The sequence below is a fragment of the Psammomys obesus genome, unplaced genomic scaffold, assembly GCF_907164565.1.
Source record: "Psammomys obesus unplaced genomic scaffold, mPsaObe1.curated_primary_1811, whole genome shotgun sequence".
In the NCBI taxonomy this organism is placed as follows: Eukaryota; Metazoa; Chordata; class Mammalia; order Rodentia; family Muridae; genus Psammomys; species Psammomys obesus.
In genome coordinates, this window is record NW_026585797.1 from 14,603,903 (window position 1) to 14,625,438 (window position 21,536).

Consider the following 21,536-nt stretch of genomic DNA (forward strand, 5'->3'; position numbering starts at 1 on the left):
AGTTAGCCCAATTGAGAGAATAATCAAAATGTAAAGGATCAAATGAGGAGGCAAAGAAACATAAAGAGAAAATCATGTGGAGACAACCTTTCAGGCAGTCACCTTGGGATCCAGTTCAGCTTTCAATGAATGAGCTTCTCTGTCATCTCATTCCCACTGCTGGTATTTTTACAGCTTGTAACACAGAAGTCCAATCTGTTGGAAATTTTTATGGACCTCCTAGCTGAACTCAGATGTACTAATTTTGCTCTTGGGCTGATCTGCTCTTATTTTACCCCCACCCTCACCGCTGCGTATAAGGAGTTGAAAGACCATCCTAGCCTCAAACACATAGTCATGTAAGACACTTTAAAATAAATATGCTTGATTCTGGAGTTTAGGAGAGACTTTCAAAACACTTAAGAGGTGTTCTGGTTAGATTTTTATTAGCCTGATCTAAGCTAGGGTCATCTGGGAAGAGGAAATTCTATTGAGAAAAATGTGTACATCAGATGGCCTGTGGGGCTTCTTGTTGATTAATGATTGAATTGGAGGGCACAGCCACTTTGGGTGTTGTCACCACTGGACAGGTTGTCCTGGTAGTAGAAGGCAAGAACATGAACATCACCATGGTATTCAACCCAGTAAAATATATTCTTCCATGGTCTCTGCTTCAATTCCTGTCCCTGGGTTACTTCTCTATGAAAGTTTCTGCCTCCAATTCCCTCAGTGATAGACTGTGATTGAAAAATGTAAATAAGCTGTCTTCCAGACTCCCACTGCCTTTTGGCCAGCATTTTCTCACAGCCATAGAGAGCAGATTAAGACAGGATTGTGGAGTATTGATGACAGAGGTAACCATTTGGTTTTGGGAAGGTGTGGAAACATTTGGAACCCTATGCTGAGAAGCCATTTGTTCTTAAAGCTTAATGGGCTGGTTTTCGGGGCATGGCAGAAAAGAATGCTGGTATCAATGCATGACAGGGAGGCTTGGATTGTGAAATGTGATAGAAACAAAGCCTCTCAGACCTACTTATTCTATATTATGAATTAAGAATCCATGGTTTCAGGCCAGCAGAAGCCTAAGAATCAGCTTTTATTAATAAGAGTGAAACCTTGCTTGCCTGGGAGAGCTGATTCAACTTGGCTTTGGCTGAGACATCCTCTATGATTAAGAAGACAAAAGCATCACAGAGCCAATTTTTCATTTTTTAATGGCCTCACAGAAAAGCTGTGTCCCAGTAGTGGCAAAGGCTTCAATTCATAGCATGGCAACCAAGCTTGATAATGTGTAAGAATTTCCCAGGTGGTACTGGTTTTGTCTGCCTAAAAGCTGAAGAGACAAAGGGGGTGTGGGGAACAGCCTAGGCTTGGCCAGGAGAGGCCACTGTCAAAGGTCAAGTGCACATCCCAGCATATTGGCCATGCCAGGAATGTGGGATGATAACCAAAATCAGTGATAGGTGTGGAAAGTGTCCAGCTAACCTGACAAGGTGTTTGAGTTGTAGACACCAGAGAAGCAGAGAGGAAGTGTGGACCAAGACCTTTGGATACCAGATCCTGAGAACTGTGTTGGCAACCCTGAGCCACAGAATCTAATTTATAGTGTGGGACTTTGGTTGTGATTTGATTTGATAGGATTATGACTATTTCCTGGGTTAGCCCTCTTTAAGTAAGAATGTACTGTACTTGGTTTTGATTTTATGGGAACCCATATTCCTCAGTATCTAGATACAACCCCCAAATGACTGCACTCCAAGAAACTATGAACTGGCTATACTCAGGAAGTATCTATATAGAAGCAGAGCTAAAAGCAAATATAACAATGCGCCTTACCCATCCTTGTTATTCCTGTCATTTCATGCTGTTCCCACACTTTTGTGGGCACACCTTCCTTGGAATTTTTTTGTGGGATGACATGCAGCAGCAGCAACACCTCCGGATGAATTCTCCAATCCTCTTTTTCCATGCCACCCATCCCCTGGGCTGCAGGGAGCTTGATGTTGAAGTCTCGATTTGCTCTGGGCCACTTAAGGCCTTTTCAGACAGGGAGCTGGTCGAGAAGCTTGAATGTTCATCCAAATGTATGTTTCTTGGTATATACCATTTTTGATCCTTTCTGCCTAGAGTGGGTGTCTTCTCTGGCAGAACATTTCTCTCCCTCCTTTGTTCTTGATGTTTTTCAGTGTATGATACTGATGCCTGAATTGGATGGTTTTGGGGGGATGACATGCAGCAGCAACAGCAGCACAGCCTCCGAATGCATTCTCCAATCCTCTTTTTCTGTGCCACAAATCTGCTGGGCTGCAGGGAGCTTGATGTTGATGTCCCACTTTCTTCTTGGTCACTTGAGGTCTTTTCAGACGGGTAGCTAGTTGAAAAGAGTGAATCTCCCATGTCCATCAGGGTATTTTTTGGTGTATATATATAGGGGGCTGTCATAGAACGTTTTAGATACCCTTTGCCCAGAGTAGGTGTCTTCTCTTGCACAACAAGGGCATTTGTCTCCCTCCATTGTGTTAGACGATGTTTTTCTGTGGCTGAGACTAATACCTGAAGGGAAGGTTCACTGGCCCTTTTCCTGAGGAACAAAGGGAAAGTGGCAGGATCTTCAGGGGTAGGGAAAGGCGTCAATCCTGGGTTCATTTTCTTTCTTTGGAGCTTTCTGCCATCATGCTGGCATGCCTGGTATCTCAGTAGGTGGTAGGCAGCCATGGTTTCATTGAACTTCCTGTGTTTTAAGGATTTTCTTATGTCCTGAGAGCCAAATCCAATGTTTTTCATGACTGCCATAATTTTAGGGTCTGGGTAGCTGGTGTCTCCAAATTCATGAATTGTGAGAGTGATTTTTGCTTGCTGAAGCCATGGGTGGCCCATGATGTCAAGTACAGTTGGCCTCTGCTTTGCATTTACTGCCAGTAGCAGGCTAATCATACTCCTTAAGTCTTTAGAAAGGTCACAGGGGATGTCATACCTCCCTTGCTGAACTTGTTTGCTAAGTTCTGACAAGGTAGCCGCTGTAAATGGGAGAATCCCTGTCACCATAAAATATAAAAGCACCCCCAAGGTCCAGATGTCGGCTTTGGGACCATCATATGGGAGACCCTGAAAGATTTCCGGAGGAATGAACTGGTAGACACCACACAGCCTTTCCAGCTTTTGCCCAGGCCTGAATCTGGCACCTAGACCAAAGTCAATAATTTTGACCCTTCCGTGCTCATCAATTACAATATTATCAGGCTTTAGGTCTCTGTGAACAATGCCCACATCATGGCAGTAGCCTATGGCACTGAGCAGCTGAACAAATATGTTTCTAGCTTCATCTTCCTTCAGGCATCCAGACTCCCAGATCTTATTCAATAATTGTTCTCCCTGGACCACCTCCATAATTAAGTAAATGTTCTTTTCTGTTTCTATTACTTGCAGGAGGGAAACAATATTAGGGTGGTTGAGGATCTTCATGATGTCGACTTCAGACACTGTCGGCTCACACCACTTCTTCTGCTTCACCAGAGCTTTCACAGCCACTGGGGCACCTGTAAGGCGATGGTGGGCCAGCATGACCTTGGCAGTGCCACCCTGACCCAAGGTCTTCAGGATGGTGTACTGCCTGGTGAACACCTCTTCCTCAAAGACGCCGAACACAGTGCTGGGCTCTGATGACTCCTCCTCACTGTCCATGCTTGGTAGCAAGGCTACTGCCAAAGAAAACAGGGGTTAGGGTGGGATGGGGGAAATGGAAAGGAGATACAAAGGAACATACAGAAACATAAGGCATGAAAGTAACAAAGTCAGGGGGAATGAAAGTGAAAACAAAGCACAAATTGAAAACCCCATGAAAAATAGCTTTAAACCACAGTATCAAAGACACAGTCAGAAAAAAACCAAATTGACACCCAAACAAAGACATAACTCATAATCTACAGAAGTAGAAAGACCACAGCTCAGGAATTTTCAGGTGCTACTTGATAAAACTGAGAAAGGAACTAGGGAGTAGGAAAAGAAATGAATGGATCAAGAAAGAAAAGGCTGAAAGTAAATGTAAAAGATAAACCCAAATTTTAAACCAAAACTCCAAACAAGACCAACTGACTAAAATACCATTCAAGGAAGTCCAAGCAAAACTAGGACACCTCAAGAAATCAAAACAAAACTAGAAGCACACAGAAATTCAGTAAGTAAATTAATGCAACAAGCACAAGTTAAAAGCATGTCTAACAAAATTAATTAGAAAACCAGAACTTTCTTGAAGCCAAAATGTTATCAACTCTACAGGTCAAGAACACTACTAAAGGTCAATATTTTTTAAAAAGTAAATAATTAAAGAAAAGTACAATGAAAAAAAAGAGAAAAAACTTAAAAAAAATAAAATTTATATAATCCGGGTCACATTAAAGTTTTAAAGAGCCCCAAAACACATCCAAGAAAAGTAAACCCAGAAATAAAATAAGAATATAAAAAGAAAAAACAAATAAATAATTTATACTAGTAAGGAAAGTGTCCAGGAGCTAAATGACACCTCATTCAGTAAAGAACCTGCCTTGCAAGCATGAGGTCTTAAGTGAAATGCCAAACGCCACTGCTCACCAAAGAAATAAAAAGACAAAACAAGCCTAGAATCACTAGTTTCAATCTCAGCACATAGGTACCATAGCCTGATCCCAAGGCTCCTTGGCCAACAAGCCTAGCCTATGTGGCAAGATACAGGCAAGTTAATGACTGCTTTGGAAATGAAGGTTATAAACATACCTTAGCAAGGCACTGAAGGTTGAGCAGTGACCTTCACCTACACAAGTTTGCAGAAGAATTAACACTCTCACACACACAGACACAAGCAGATATATACAGTCACAGCAAACACTCATACCCTACTCACAGCCTCTCTCTGTCTCTCTCTCTCTCTCTCTCTGTCACACACATACACACACTACACACCAACCATCCAACCAACAAACCAACCAAACAAGCACTCAAAACCTCACACAATCTCACTGGAAATAAGTAAACTGCACGGGCCAAAACTCCACACCACCTCTCTATACCTACAGAAACCCAGGACAGGCCACACCATTATATCTGCTGGGTGGACTCTCTCACAGTTGCTCCTTATGAGGTCATTATAGGACATGCACAGATCATGGCTGTGCAAAACTCACTGGACCTGAAAGGACTTGAAAGCTTCTGGCTCAGATGGGCTGTGCAGAGCAGTATTTAGGCTCTTAGAAAGTAAAGCTGGACACTGTGTGCCTAGAGTACTGTCTGCATGTACTGCTAGGTATGAGAAATACTGAATGCCCCACCACCCCTACCACTGTAGGGACACAAGAAGATTCCTAGCAGTGTAGAGGAGCCAACCGTTGGAGGCCACTTGGATATTGAACTGCCAGAGGATACCTCTGTGCAGGGGTTCCAGACCATATCCATGAGTGGTCCTTGGCTGGATTATCAGTCTCAGAAAAGACCCCTGTGCCCAGACATTTGGATCTGTTGTTCTCCTTGTAGAGCTCCTGTCCCCTCCAGGTCTTACTATCTCCCACTTCTTTTATAAGATTCCCTTGCACTCTGCCCAAAGTTTGGCCATGAGTCTCAGCATCTGCCTCAATACCCTGCAGGATAGAACTTTTCAGAGTAGCTCTGTGGTAGGCTCCTGTCCTGTTCCCTGTTTTCTCCCTTCTCCAATGTCCATCCCCTTTATCTTTCTGAATGGGGATTGAGCTTCTTTTATTTTGCAAGGTTACTTTTTAAGATAAATAATAAAATAATTGACTCATTCTTTGCAACTGAAAATTGCAGCCTGCCAGTAAGAGAAACTGGATCTTGCTTGCTTACAGTTTGTTAATCTCTAATCTCTAACAAGTTGCTTAGTTATGAATGTTTGCAGGTTCTTAAGAATAATTTGCTTTTCAATCTTAATATGTAAAATATTTGATCATTTGAAGGTATTGGGGAACATGTTTTTTTCTCCATATATGCATTGGAATCATTCACTTAAAAATAGAAAACCACATTGTGATTTTTGTACTGGTTAAATGATTTTGCTGGGATAAATAAACTGTCAGGAAAAAGAGTTGTTGGAGCTTGCTCATGGAGTTTTGTTCCATTTACCCAGTGTGTATATTTGTTTATATGTATAGATTTAAAGTTGGTTGGAGCTTTGCTGCACTCATCAAATGTATGTATGTATGAATATATGTAGGTATGTATGTATGTGTGTTTATCTGTGTTTCTATGTATTTGTGTATGTGTGAATTAGTTTGAGCTTTGAAGCCTGCTTCATATACCAAGTGTGTGTGTGTGTGTGTGTGTGTGTGTGTTTGTGTATGATCTTCCCATTTTTTTTTACTTTTGATAGCCCCAGTGAATCAAATGAGCTTTTTTCCCAGCCACAGGGAGTACTTTACCCGCCCCAGCAAATCAAGCTTCATTACCTCAAAGAAAAATCTGCCTCAATTTACACTGACCTGTTGAAGCTGGCCTTTGACAGGGATCATCATCATGGCCTGTAAGTTCACACTGCCATCTGGGAAGCCATAGAATAGATGGTGAATCTAACAAAAGCCTGATGCACTGTGGGATAGTTCATGAGGGAAGGAGGGGATTCCTAAATGGGCTGATAGCTAGAAGTTTATGAGGGGTGGGGACTGGGTGTCACCTTACAAGATCTGATACCTAGTCAAGTTTGAGGCAATGCAGGGAGCGGGTGAATAGTCACTAATGCTGGCACTGTATGAGGGGCATTGCTACTTCAGATTCACTGCTAGATTTCAGGCCCTGTTGGACTTGCCACTACTCTATATACACTAGGAGTCAGATCTTCTGGCTAAACCGTCTCTCAACTGCAGCTCCACATAAGAGGAGTGTCAGATATTACTGCGGATCCCTTTATTACTTAAACCAACTTACATTCACTTCTAATTATCAGGCCCTGCTTGACACAATTTTCCTGGGCAGTAACTCCATGTTTCAGAACTTACTCTCCATGTCCTCACCCCTGATGCTGAATCCCCACATAAACTGATGACTGGAAGTATTGGGGAGCACTGTCAGCTGGGTAGTACCCAGGGTCTGGTAGCTATCAGTGTATATGGAATTTTGCTGGGGACTATGAAGCATGGCACGGCCTGAAACCGAGTAGTATGTAGAACACCAGTGGAGTTTGCCTTAAAGCAGTGGGCTAAGATAGGAGGAACACAGACCACAGAAACTGCACATGCAAGCTGGATAGGATTGCCTCTTTGAGCTTCTGCCTGTGAGCTGTTGTATGTCCTCAGCATTCTTCATATCTGCTGTTTGACGACAAAACCTATGATACAGAAGTAAGTTTGAGCCACTGCTGACAATCATCTACTGTTGACAATCTATTACTTTTAATGTAGTTGCGATAACAATCAGATTTCTCACCCAAGTAGGGTATTATAATTAAAAATAAAATGTTCAGGCGGCGGGGCAAGATGGCAGCGCCGGGAGGACTCTCATTCTGAGGAGCAGCACAGCAGGATTGGCACAGTGACCAGCAATCAGAACTCGCGGCCATAAAACACAAGTGATTGGGTTTCTCAGGTGAGAGGATACCCCACGGTGGGGGATTCGATCAGCTTTAACTCACCCGGCTAAACCGCGGAAGAGATTCCCGTTCCGCCAGGCGCTTGGTCGCCAGCCCAGAGCTACCCGCCAGCGCGATCTGGTCACTGTCCCAGACTGAACTGTGGGCCCACAACACCATAGACTGGATTTCCCAGTCGAGAGATAACCCCACGGAGCAGGAAACAATTGGGACCGACCCCAGGTTACCCAGACATCCCCTGGAAAAGACTCGGGTTCCGCGGGTGCCCCAGGAGCCAGCCCGGACCCTGAGCCGGGAGAGACAAAGGCGCCTGCACAGAGCCCTGCCTGCGTGCGTGATTCGCCGCCTCAGATAGAACTGTGGGCACCAGGGCAACAGGGCACCAGACTGCGTGTCTCTGGCAGGAGGAAACCCCCAGCGGAGGGGGTCAGCAGCTCTAACGCTTAGGACACCCAGCACCAAAACACTTCCTGGACTCACGCAGACTCTAGTGCAGGCAGAAGCGCTGTGCTCTGCCGCCATTGTTGCTTTCCCCTGGGGCACTGGGACACACAGCTGCATCCTCGGACCTGCAGGAGCCGAAGAGCCATTACAGCAGCCCTCAGATACTGTGCCAGGGATCGGCCAGTTGTCCCTGGCTGGACTGCCAAAACTGTAAGAATCCCTGATCTTTCAGGGGGGCTGCACCCACAGCGTCTGGACCAGAGTGGTGCCTACAGCCGCCATCCCAGACAGAGACACACAGCTTCTGGTCCAAAGTGAGGCATCCAGCCTCCAGACCAGAGCAGTGCCCCCAGGCGCCAACTCAACCTAGGTGCACATTCTCCAGGTCCAGAGCAGAGCAATCAGCCTTTGGCCCAGAGACTTGCTGAGTGCACCTCCCACTTTCTCAGACAGAACTGTGCGCCCCAGGATAACAGACTGAGTTTCCCTGTTGGGAGAAAACCCCATAGCTAGGGAATCAGCAGTTTCTTCAAGAGGACTGTACATGGAAATTTAGTGAGCAGCAGCACACTAAATTTATAACAAGAAACCCAGCAGTAGGGCAGCTGTCTTGAGAAATTTTATGGGTAAGAGGAGATCCCCCCCTGCCTAACATAGACCACAGCTACTACTCAGGGCTATAAACCAGAGGTGAGCAGTGGCATCTCCGGAGAAACACTGGCCATACAGTGAACATAACCAAAAAGCAGAGAAGGACTCCTTCAGGAAAAATCATCTTCCACCCAAGGGGATACTCCCTACCTCAGGACTCCAGGAAGCACAGAAACTAACAGCCAAAACCTAAATCAGCCCAATGGGTAGAGGTCAGCGTAAAGGCTCAACCAACAAAAGACAGAGCAATATGGCATCTCCAGAACCCAGCCATCCAGGGGCGAACAGCCCTGAACAATGCAGCATAATAGAAAATCAAGAAGATGACCTTACATCTATGTTGATGAAGAGAATAATAGAGGAAACAGATAAAATACGTAAAGAATTAGAGGAAGATAAAACCAAACAGATCATGGCTATCCGTAAAGAAATGGAGGAAGATAAAGACAAGCAAATAAGGGCCATCCGTGAAGAAATACGGGAAGATGCAGCCAAACAGCTTGTGGCCTTCAGAGAAGAAATAATTAAATCACTGAAAGAAATCAAAGAGACAGAGTTGAAGGAACTAAAAGAAAAAGAGGAAAATACAAGCAGACAGGTGAAGGAAGTAAAAAAAACAACTCAAGACCTGAAGATAGAACTAGAAAAATTAAAGAAAACACAAATGGAGGAAATAATGGAGAGGAAGAATTTAGGGAAGAAAACAGGAACTACAGAGGTAAGCATAACCAACAGAATACAAGAAATGGAAGAAAGAATCTCAGGTGTAGAAGATACAATGGAAGAAATCGATGTATCTGTCAAAGAAAATGTTAAATCCAAAAAATTCCTGACACAGACCATCCAAGAAATCCAAGACAATATGAAAAGACAAAACCTAAGAATAATAGGAATAGAGGAAAAAGAAGACTCCCTTCTCCAAGGCCCAGAAAATATTTTCAACAAAAATCATTGAAGAAAATTTCCCCAAGTTAAAGGAGAAGCCAATAAGGATACATGAGGCCTACAGAACACCCAACAAATTTGACCAGAAAAGAAAATCCTCCTGCCACATAATGATCAAAACAGGAAGTATACAGAACAAAGAAAAAATACTAAAAGCTGCAAGGGAAAAAGGCCAACTAACATATAATGGCAAACCCATTAGAATCACACCTGACTTTTCAACAGAAACTATGAAAGCCAGAAGGGCCTGGACAGATATCATGCAGACCCTAAGAGAACACAGATGTCAACCCAGGCTACTATACCCTGCAAAACTCTCAGTCCTCATAGATGGAGAAAACAAGATATTCAATGACAAAAACAAATTTCAACAATACCTACACACAAATCCAGCATTACAGAAGACACTGGAAGGGAAAATACAACCCAAGAAAATTAGCTTCTGTCAAGAAAACACAGGAAATAATTAACCTTACTACAGCAAAACAAAAAGCAACCAAGCACACAACCTTATGAACACAGCCAACAGCAAAATCAAAGGATCTAACAGCCACTGGTCATTAATCTCTCTCAACATCAATGGACTCAACTCTCCAGTAAAAAGACACAGATTAACAGAATGGATACGTAAACAAAACCCAGCAATCTGTTGCATACAAGAAACACACCTAAGACACAAAGATAGACATTACCTGAGGGTAAAAGGTTGGAAGATGACTTTCCAAGCAAATGGACCCAAGAAACAAGCAGGAGTAGCCATTCTAATATCTGATAAAATAGACTTTCAACCAAAATTAATAAAAAGAGATGAGGAAGGACACTTCATACTCATCAAGGGAAAATTCCACCAGGAAGACATCACAATCCTGAACATCTATGCCCCAAATACAAGAGCACCCACATTTGTAAAAGAAACATTGATAAAATTTAAACCACATATAGATCCCCACACATTAATAGTGGGAGACTTCAACACCCCACTCTCAACAAAGGACAGGTCAACAAAACAGAAATTAAACAAAGAAACAATATCTCTGACAGAGGTCATGAATCAAATGGACCTCACAGACATGTACAGAACTTTACACCCAAACACAAAAGAATTTACCTTCTTCTCAGCACCTCGTGGAACCTTCTCCAAAATAGACCATATAGTTGGTCACAAAGCAAGCCTCAACAGATACAAGAAGACTGAAATAATCCCTTGTATCCTGTCTGATCACCATGGAATAAAGCTGGACTTCAACAACAACAGAAATAGCAAAAAGCCTACACACTCATGGAAACTGAACAACTTGTTACTAAATGACAGCTGGGTCAGGGAAGAAATAAAGAAAGAAATTAAAGCCTTTCTAGAACTCAATGAAAATGAAGACACAACATACCCTAACTTGTGGGACACAATGAAAGCAGTGCTAAGAGGAAAGTTCATAGCACTAAGTGCCTTCAAGAAGAAATTCGAGACAGCTCATTCAAGCAACTTAATGGCCCACTTAAAAACCCTAGAAAAAGAAGAAGCAGACACACCAAAAAGGAGTAGACGGCTGGAAATAATCAAACTCAGGGCTGAAATCAATCAATTAGAAACAAATAAAACAATTCAAAGAATCAATGAAACCAAGAGCTGGTTCTTTGAGAAAATCAACAAGATAGACAAACCCTTAGCCAAGCTAACTAAAAGGCACAGAGACACCACCCAAATCAACAAAATCAGAAATGAAAGGGGGGACATAACTACAGACACTGAGGAAATCCAAACAATCATTAGGACTTACTTCAAAAGTCTATAAGACACAAAATTTGAAAATCTAAATGAAATGGACAATTTTCTTGATCGATTTGACTCACCAAAGCTGAATCAGGACCAGGTAAATCAACTAAATAGTCCTATATCCCCCAAAGAAATAGAAGCAGTCATCAAAAGTCTCCCATCCAAAAAAAGCCCAGGACCAGATGGCTTCAGCGCAGAATTCTACCAGACCTTCAAAGAAGAGCTAACTCCAATTCTCTTCAAACTATTCCACAAAATAGAAACAGAAGGAACATTACCAAATTCATTCTATGAAGCCACAATCACCTTGGTACCTAAACCTCACAAAGACTCAACAAAGAAAGAGAATTTCAGGCCAATCTCCCTTATGAACATTGATGCAAAAATACTTAACAAAATACTTGCAAACCGGATCCAAGAACACATCAAAGATATTATCCACTATGACCAAGTAGGCTTCATCCCAGGTATGCAGGGGTGGTTCAATATACGGAAATCCATCAATGTGATCCACCATATTAACAAACTGAAAGAAAAAAAACCACATGATAATCTCCCTAGATGCTGAAAAAGCATTTGACAAAATCCAACATCCATTCATGTTTAAAGTACTGGAGAGATCAGGGATACAAGGCACATATCTAAACATAGTAAAGGCGATATACAGCAAGCCTATAGCCAACATCAAACTGAACGGAGAGAAACTTAAAGCAATCCCTCTGAAATCAGGGACAAGACAAGGCTGCCCACTGTCTCCATATCTCTTCAACATAGTGCTGGAAGTCCTTGCTAGAGCAATAAGACAGTCGAAGGAGATCAAGGGGATACAGATGGGAAAAGAAGAAGTCAAATTATCACTATTTGCAGATGATATGATAGTATATATGAGTGACCCCAAAAACTCTACCAGGGAACTCCTACAGCTGATAAACACCTTCAGCAAAGTGGCCGGATATAAAATTAACTCAAAAAAATCAGTAGCACTCCTGTATACAAAAGACAAAAGGGCTGAGAAAGAAATTAGAGAAACAACACCATTCACAATAGCCACAAATGACATAAAGTACCTTGGCGTAACCCTAACCAAGCAAGTCAAAGACTTGTATGAAAAAAATTTCAAGTCTCTGAAGAAAGAATTAGAAGAAGATATGAGAAGATGGAAAGATCTCCCATGCTCATGGCTTGGCAGGATTAACATAGTAAAAATGGCCATCTTACCAAAAGCAATCTACAGATTTAATGCAATTCCCATCAAATTGCCAACACAATTCTTTACAGACCTGGAAAGGAAAATTCTCAACTTCGTATGGAATAACAAGAAACCGAGAATTGCTAAAACAATCCTCTACAATAAAAGATCTTCTGGAGGTATCTCCATCCCTGATCTCAAGCTGTACTATAGAGCAACAGTTATAAAAACTGCATGGTACTGGCATAGAAACAGAATGGTGGATCAATGGAATCGAACAGAAGACCCAGAAATAAACCCACACACTTACGGACACCTGATTTTTGACAAAGATGCCAAAACCATACAATGGAAAAAAGATAGCATCTTTAACAAATGGTGCTGGTCCAACTGGATGTCTACATGTAGAAAAATGCAAATACATCCATACTTATCACCCTGCACAAAACTGAAGTCCAAGTGGATCAAAGACCTCAACATAAAACCAGACACATTAAATCAGCTAGAAAAAAAAGTGGGGAATACCCTAGAACTCATTGGTACAGGATAAAACTTCCTGAACAGAACACCAACAGCACAGGCTCTAAGAGCAACAATCAATAAATGGGACCTCATGAAACTGAAAAGCTTCTGTAAAGCAAAGGACATCGTCATCAAAACAAAGCGACTGCCTACAGACTGGGAAAGAATCATCACTAACCCTCTATCTGACAGAGGACTCATATCCAATATATATAAAGAACTAAACAAGCTGAAAAGCAACAAACCAAGTAATCCACTTAAAAAATGGGGAACAGAGCTAAAGAGAGAATTCTCTGCAGAGGAATATCGAATGGCAGAGAAGCACTTAAAGAAATGCTCAACCTCATTAGCCATTAGGGAAATGCAAATCAAAACAACCCTGAGATTTCACCTTACACCCATCATGATGGCCAAGATCAAAAACTCAAGTGACAACACATGCTGGAGAGGTTGTGGAGAAAAGGGAACCCTTCTCCACTGCTGGTGGGAATGTAAACTGCTACAACCACTCTGGAAATCAATCTGGCGCTTTCTCAGACAACTAGGAATAGAGCTTCCTCAAGATCCAGCCATACCACTCCTAGGCATATACCCAAAAGAGGCACAAGTACACAAAAAGGACATTTGTTTAACCATGTTTGTAGCAGCTTTATTTGTAATAGCCAGAAGCTGGAAACAACCCAGATGCCCCTCAACTGAAGAATGGATGCAGAAACTGTGGTACATCTATACAATGGAGTATTACTCAGCAATGAAATATAAGGAAATCATGAAATTTGCAGGTAAATGGTGGGACCTGGAAAGGATCATCCTGAGTGAGTTGACCCAGAAGCAAAAAGACACTCACGGTATATACTCACTCATATAAACATACAATATAGAATAAACCCACTAAAAGCTGTACATCTAAACAAACTAAGCAAAAGAGAGGACCCTAACTAAAATGTTCAATCCCCATCCTGAAAGGCAAAGAGGATGGACATCAGAAGAAAACGAAAATAGGAAACAACCTCGGAACCCGCTACAGAGGGCCTCTGAAAGCCAGAAGAAAACAGGAAACAACCTTGAAACCTGCCACAGAGGGCCTCTGAAAGCTTCTGCAGTATAGACTGTCAAAGCAGATGCTGAGCCTGATGGCCAACTGATGGGCAGAGTGAATGGAATTTTATGTAAGAAGTGGGAAATAGTAAGAGCTGGAGGGAACGGGAACTCCACAAGCAGAGCAACAGAACAAGATAATTTGAACACAGGGAACTTCCCAGAGACTCATACTCCAACCAAGGACTATTTGTGGAGATGACCTGGAACCCCTGCACAGGTGTAGCCCATGGCAGTTCAGTGTCCAAGTGGGTTCCATAGTAATGGGAAGAGGGACTGCCTCTGACATAATCTGATTGGCCTGCTCGTTGATCACTTCCCCCTGAGGGGGGAGCAGCCTTACCAGGCCACAGTAGAGGACAATGCAGCCACTTTTGATGAGAACTGATAGACTAAGATCAGAAAGAAGGAGAGGAGGACCTCCCCTATCAGTGGACTTGGGGAGTGGCATGCATGCAGAAAGGGGAGGGAGGGTGGGATCGGCAGGGGAGGAGGGAGGGGCTCATGGGGGGATACAAAATGAATAAAGTGTAATTAATAAAAAAATAAAAGATTTAAAAAAAAATAAAATAAAATGTTCAATTGAATATGTGATTGCAATAAGTATTTGCTGCAATCAAGTCAGGATTTAAAGTATCCTATGTGTAGCCTAGAAGTGAGTTTTCAAACAAGGAAACTTTTTTTCCAACAGAGGTTTTTATAAGCCTATTTTGCCTCTTCTGAGTCCACTTCCTATGTATACGAGGATGAAGTTCTTTATTTGGGCTGCCATTCACTAATAATTGGCCATCAATCTGCAGATCACATTGAATAGTATTGATGTCTCAACAGTCACAGTTCTGTGTTCCTGTGAACACGTCTTCCTACTTAGCTATTTTAAGATTTATTGTCTAGTATGATTTCAGTTTCCTGTAGTTTTCACTTGCTTGGTGATATTTATTCATGGGTGATTTAGTCCTTTGACACTGTCATAAAACAACACTTCATTTCCTCCTAGGCCTGACTGTTATATGTGCACAGAAATAGAAGATACTGTTTCATACATTAGTCTTAAAGAAAACACTGGGATATTTTTTATTAGAAAATCTCACTTTTCAAACAGAGAATGGTGGCCAGCACCGCATATAGCCAACTTGTCAGCACCTCTCTCCTTTGACTTCCATGCTTTGTTGGCTGGTGCTTGTTGTGGGCTTTGATCTCTAAACTGAAAATTACTTGTGGGGCAAATGGGAGAATTTTTCTACTTTTCCCTTTTCCAGAATCAGCAGTAACTTGATTGAGAGAAGTCAGGTGCTTTCATTCATCTGAACTTCTCAGGTCATGCCAGTGGGTGAAAGCATGATAGAAACTGGCCTTTTGCACATATACATAGTACACATGTCAGATTTTCCTTTACTGTAAGCAGCATGATGAATGGCTGAGTGAAGCAGGTAACATGTGAATTCTATCCTTTGTAGGTTGGGTTTCTGGATATCAGGTGGCCTGGCCGATTGTAGAGGGTGGCATACCATAAGAACCACAGCCCACTGACCAGTGCAACTGAAGCAGCACTGTGGAGGGGTTGCCCATCTTCATGCAATGCCAGCTCCAACATCCACTGTCTGATGTGGCAAGTTAAGTTCATTGGTAAGATTTTGGTCATTACAGAATGAGAGAATACTCATCTCGAAAAGTTGCAGTGAGGAGGCCATTCTTGCACGTGGATGTACCTTGTTCAGGGCCAGCATGTGTCTGCTCTGCTGTTTTTCAGGATAATTTTTGCCTGACTTTTGCACAGGGAGGATCCTTTGTCACGACCTGTTTCCTTGTTACTTACAGTGAGTATTTCCGTTTGTAATTTTCCATTCCTGAAGAGAGAGTAAGAGTCATTTCTTCTCCATAATTATTTGCAATGGAGAGACCCAATCATATTTAGAATATATTTTATGGAAGATGCTTCATCCTTATTCAGAAGGGCAAATAGGATAGACATTAGAAGTAGGAGAAGACAAGTAACAGGACAGGAGCTTTCTACAGAAGATCTCTGAAACACTACCCACCAGGGTATGGAAGGAGATACTGAGATTCATAGCCAAACATTGGGCAGAGTGCCAGAAACCTTATGGAAGAAGAGGGAGATAGAAAGATCTGGAGGAGACAGGAACTTAGAAGGAGAACGACAGAGCCCAAAAAACCTGAACCCAGGGCCCCTGGAGGGACCTATATCCAACTAAGGACCATGCATGGACAGGACCCAGACTCCCTGTTCAAAGGAAGCCCATTGGCTGCTCAGTTTCCAAGTGGAACCTGGTTCCCTTACTAGGGGTGCAGGGGCAGTCTCTGACATGAACTAAGTGGCCAGCTCTTTGGATCATCCCCTCTTGAGGGAGGATATGCAGCCTTGCCAGGCCACAGAGGAAGAGTTACAGTCAGCCTTCAAGAGACCTGAGAGGAGAGGGTCAGATATGAGGGGAGGAAGTCCTCCCCTATCAGGGGACTAGGAAAAGGGCATAGGGGAAGAAGAGGCAGGGTGGGTGAGAATGGGAGGAGACGAAGGAAGGAATGGCAATGGGGGTACAAAATATATACTCATACACAAAAACAAACAAACAAATGATTACATAAATAAAATATATTTTATAAGTTTTAAAATTAAAAGTGTAATAAAAGTAATAGTTACCACTGTTATAGCTTTGAATTCTTATAAAAATCAAACTCAAATGTTTTACTAGATTAGGATAGTACAGAATGTTTATATATGACCTACTTGAGGATGGAAGGATTCATTATTTTACACAATAGGACTTCCAGGAATAGAGTTCTGAATAATGTAGGAATGATTCTAAGGACATGGACTCATCTTTTTCTCTGTCCTTCCTGGTGTGATGGCATTTGATTCCCAGGTTTGACTCTGAGCTCCAGATGAATAAGCAACTGTGAATACCACATGCCACCCAGTGGCCCGACATCTATAACTAGTCCCATTTCTTTGCCATCACATCTAGTTGACTTTGGATGCCATGAAGCTCATTGATGACGCTTCGGCTGCAGATTTATCTTCCTTGAGTGGGTTGATCCTATTCCTGAGTCTGGGAAGTCTCGAGCCTGTCCTCAGGAAAGGTGGCTGCTCATCATAAGCACACACTGAGGATGTGTTCATGGCATGTTTCAGGCAGTGTAAGAATAACTGTTACTGCCATTCTAGCTTTTTTCTCCTCAGCTTAGGTACATTTAGAGAAATTATTTTAAGTCCTTCCTTTGAGAAGCCTTTTTGTGATGGAAGAGGAATATGAGGACTGAGAAAGAAGCTGCTGGGAAGTGGCAGGGAAGGACTTGCTTCTGCCCAGGGCAATCATTGTCATGCATCAAGTTCCCAGGCTGTTATTGAGAGCTTTCTTTGTAGCCCATGTTTTGGTGTTCATTTTTGTTGTTCATCTTCATCTGTCAGCAAGTTGATGGTAAACATTTTAGCTTTGCAGTTGTATGGTGTCTGATGTAACTGCTACATCTCTGTAGCAGCAAAGCAATCACAGACAGCCTGTAAAAGTCTAGGAATTGCTGAGTATCAACACGTTCTAATCCCCAGAAATAGCCAATGGGCTGGGTTTAGCCTGCGGTCTTCATTTCCTCAATCCCTGTTTTAATGTGTCATACAAGCGGTGCATTCACTGTGATATTAGCCATAACTAACACTCACTTGCTGTACTAGCACTTGTTTTCCCTTGCCTCCCCACACCTTCCTTTTTTCCCCAAGAATTTTATTTTAGAATCATTTCTGGCCTACAGAAAATTTAGTGATAATAAACACAGAATTTCCCATGTCTCCTGCTCATGCTTCTCGATGTGCCACATTGACCCCGATTTCTGAACCCGCAGCTACCTCTAATTATCTCTGCAGCCTGGCTGTCTCCCAGACTGTCTTTGTTTTGATGACACTGAGAGCCTCTGCAAGTTCTGGTCAGGCATTTTGTGGAATGTCTATATTCAAATGCAAATGATGTAATTGGCTTCTGTTCTTGCTCTCTGAAGGGATTTCCAGTTGTTGTTTTTTTTTTTTTTTTTTTTTTTTAAATAATAGATTCACTTTACATCCTGATCTTAGCTTCTCCCTATTCCTCAGATAAGGGGAGCCCAGCCCCCCCTCATCCCAGCTCATTCTCTTCAGGACTGCAAGTCCTCTTCCCCTGTGGCCTGGTATGGCAGTCCAGCCTCGCAGAAATGACCCGAAAGTGTGCAACACAGTCCACTTCAGAGTCAATCCCAGCTCTCCTAGCTGCCCATCAGGTGGAGCCTCTCAGTGAACAGCTAGGCTAGGCTCCTGTCTATTTTCCTCTCTTCAGCCACTTTGGCTGTCTGTTTTATTTCCCTTCTTAGTGAGATTTACTCAGAAGAAGAAGCTATTATTTTTCATTTCACCCTTTCAGTGAGCCAAGAACTATATGACTGTGTCAGCCATCTTTTGAAGATTCTGCCTACTTAAAATGTAGTGCAAAATTAAAACCCTGCAGAAATATTTGAGGGTGGTAGGTACAGGAGTCATTCGCTCATGTTCATGTTCACCACCTGCAGGGCTCCTGTACTTCTGGACCCTACTGAGCATGCCTTCACCTTCTTAGAAAGGCTACAAGAGACAGTGCTTTCGTTGCTTTTCCATAACAATGAGAAAGAACACTGTGAATCAGCTCAGCTCTGCTTGAGTTAAACTGTGTATTGGGTCGCCTTGGTAACCAGGCATCATTTCACATATCGTCACATATTATTCAGGAAAAAAGAACCATTCGGTTATATAGGAATAGTATGAGCTATAATATCAATTGGATTCCTAGGCTTTATTGTATGAGCCCACCACATATTCACAGTAGGACTTGACATAGACACCCGAGCCTACTTCACATCAGCTACTATAATCATTGCCATCCCAACCGGAGTATAAATTTTCAGCTGACTGGCTACTCTACATGGAGGAAACATCAAATGATCCCCAGCCATACTATGGGCATTAGGGTTTATTTTCCTATTCACTGTGGGAGGACTAACAGGACTTGTCCTATTAAACTCTTCCCTGGACATCGTACTTCACGACACATACTACGTAGTAGCCCATGTCCACTATGTCTTATCAATAAGAGCTGTATTCGCCATTTTAGCTGGGTTTATCCATTGATTCCCTCTATTCTCTGGCTACACCCTAAACGACACCTGAGCAAAAATTCACTTTACTATTATATTTGTTGGAGTTAACATAACATTTTTCCCACAACACTTCCTAGGACTTTCAGGAATACCCCGACGATTTTCCGATTACCCAGACGCCTATATTCCATGAAATATGGTATCCTCTATAGGATCATTTATTTCTCTAACAGCAGTGTTAATTATAATCTTTATTATCTGAGAAGCCTTAGCTTCAAAATGAGAAGTAATTTCAGTTCCATACTCTTCCACTAACCTAGAGTGACTACACGGTTGCCCTCCACCATACCACACATTCGAAGAACCTACATTCGTAAAAGTGAAATAAGAAAGGAAGGACTCGAACCCCCTAAAACTGATTTCAAGCCAGTCTCATAACCTCTATGTCTTTCTCAATAAGATATTAGTAAAATTAATTACATGACTTTGTCAAAGTCAAATTATAAGTTAAAACTTATATATCTTGAATGGCATACCCATTTCAACTAGGCTTACAAGATACTTCTTCTATTATAGAAGAGCTTACAAACTTTTATGACCACACACTAATAATTGTATTCCTCATTAGCTCTCTAGTACTTTACTTAATTTCATTAATGTTATCCACTAAACTTATTCACACAAGCACAATAGATGCCCAAGAAGTAGAGACAATCTGAACAATCCTACCAGCTATTATTCTAATCTTGATTGTCCTGCCCTCTCTACGCATCCTATATATAATAGACGAAATTAATAACCCCGTGTTAACAGTAAAAACCATAAGGCATCAATGATATTGAAGTTATGAGTATACTGATTAAGAAGACCTCTGCTTATTTTGTACATAATTCCAACCAATGAACTCAAAGCAGGAGAACTTCGTCTTCTAGAGGTAGACAGCCGAATTGTTTTACCAATGGAACGCCCAATCCGTAAACTAATTTCATCAGAAGATGTACTACACTCATGGGCAGTCCCTGCCTTAGGACTAAAAACAGATGCAATTCCAGGACGACTTAATCAAGCCACAGTAACATCCAGTCACCCGGGTGTATTTTATGGCCACTGCTCAGAAATCTGTGGGTCAAACCACAGCTTCATACCAATTGTCCTTGAAATAATCCCGCTAAAACTCTTCGAAAATTGATCCATATCAATAACTTAATAACATTATGAAGCTTAATGCGTTAACCTTTTAAGTTAAAGTAAGAGAATAACCTTTCTCCATAATGGGTATGCCACAACTAGATACATCCACATGATTCATCACTATAATCTCTTCAATCACCACCCTATTTATTTTATTTCAATTAAAACTTTCCACACAAAACTTCCCTCATACACCTACAACAAAAACCGTAGAACTACTAAAAACAAAAACTCCCTGAGAACAAAAATGAATGAAAACTTATTTGCCTCTTTCATTACCCCCACAATAATAGGAATACCTGTAGTTATCCTAATTATCATATTCCCCTCAATTCTACTTACAACATCAAATCGCCTAATTAATAATCGCCTCCACACTTTCCAACAATGACTAATTAAATTAATCACAAAACAAATAATATTAATCCACTCCCCAAAAGGACGAACTTGATCCCTAATAATTATTTCACTAATTATATTTATCAGATCCACAAACCTATCAGGACTTTTACCACATACATTCACTCCAACCACTCAACTATCCATAAATTTAGCTATGGCTATCCCTCTATGGGCTGGAGCAGTAATAATTGGATTCCGACATAAACTAAAAAAAACTCACTAGCCCATTTTCTACCTCAAGGAACACCGATTTCATTAATCCCTATACTTATTATCATCAAAACTATTAGCCTCTTTATTCAGCCTCTAGCCTTAGCTGTCCGATTAACAGCCAATATCACCACTGGCCATCGACTTATACACTTAATCGGTGCAGCCACCCTGGCATTAACAACCATTAGCCCATCCGCTGCTTCAATCACTTTCTTTTTTTTTTTTTTTTTAATTTTATTTTTCTTTTTAGTTACATTTTGTTAACTCTGTGTCCCAGCTGTATCCCGCTCCCTCATTCCCTCCCCAACCCCACACTCCCTCCCTGGTCTCCTCCCTGCCCCTTTCCAAGTCCACTGATAGGGGAGGACCTCCTCCCCTTTCATCTGACCCTGTTTTATCAGGTATCTTCAGGGCTGGCTGCAAAGTCCTCCTCTGTGGCCTAACAGACTGCTCCT

At 41.9% G+C, this 21,536-nt stretch overlaps 1 protein-coding gene and 1 pseudogene across 1 annotated transcript; one reads left to right on the top strand and one right to left on the bottom strand.

Annotated features, from left to right (window-relative positions):
- Positions 1-1,833: 1,833 nt before the first annotated feature.
- On the bottom strand, positions 1,834-3,660 carry LOC129670675 (sperm motility kinase Z-like). The gene is made up of 2 exons (XM_055599232.1): positions 2,370-3,660; positions 1,834-2,051 (listed from the first exon to the last, which is right to left on the bottom strand). Exons 1-2 carry the CDS (start codon positions 3,658-3,660, stop codon positions 1,834-1,836), a joined length of 1,509 nt encoding a protein of 502 aa, XP_055455207.1.
- A 17,053-nt stretch (positions 3,661-20,713) lies between these two features.
- LOC129670790 (ATP synthase subunit a-like) overlaps positions 20,714-21,536 on the top strand; it is a 6,924-nt pseudogene continuing 6,101 nt past the window's right edge.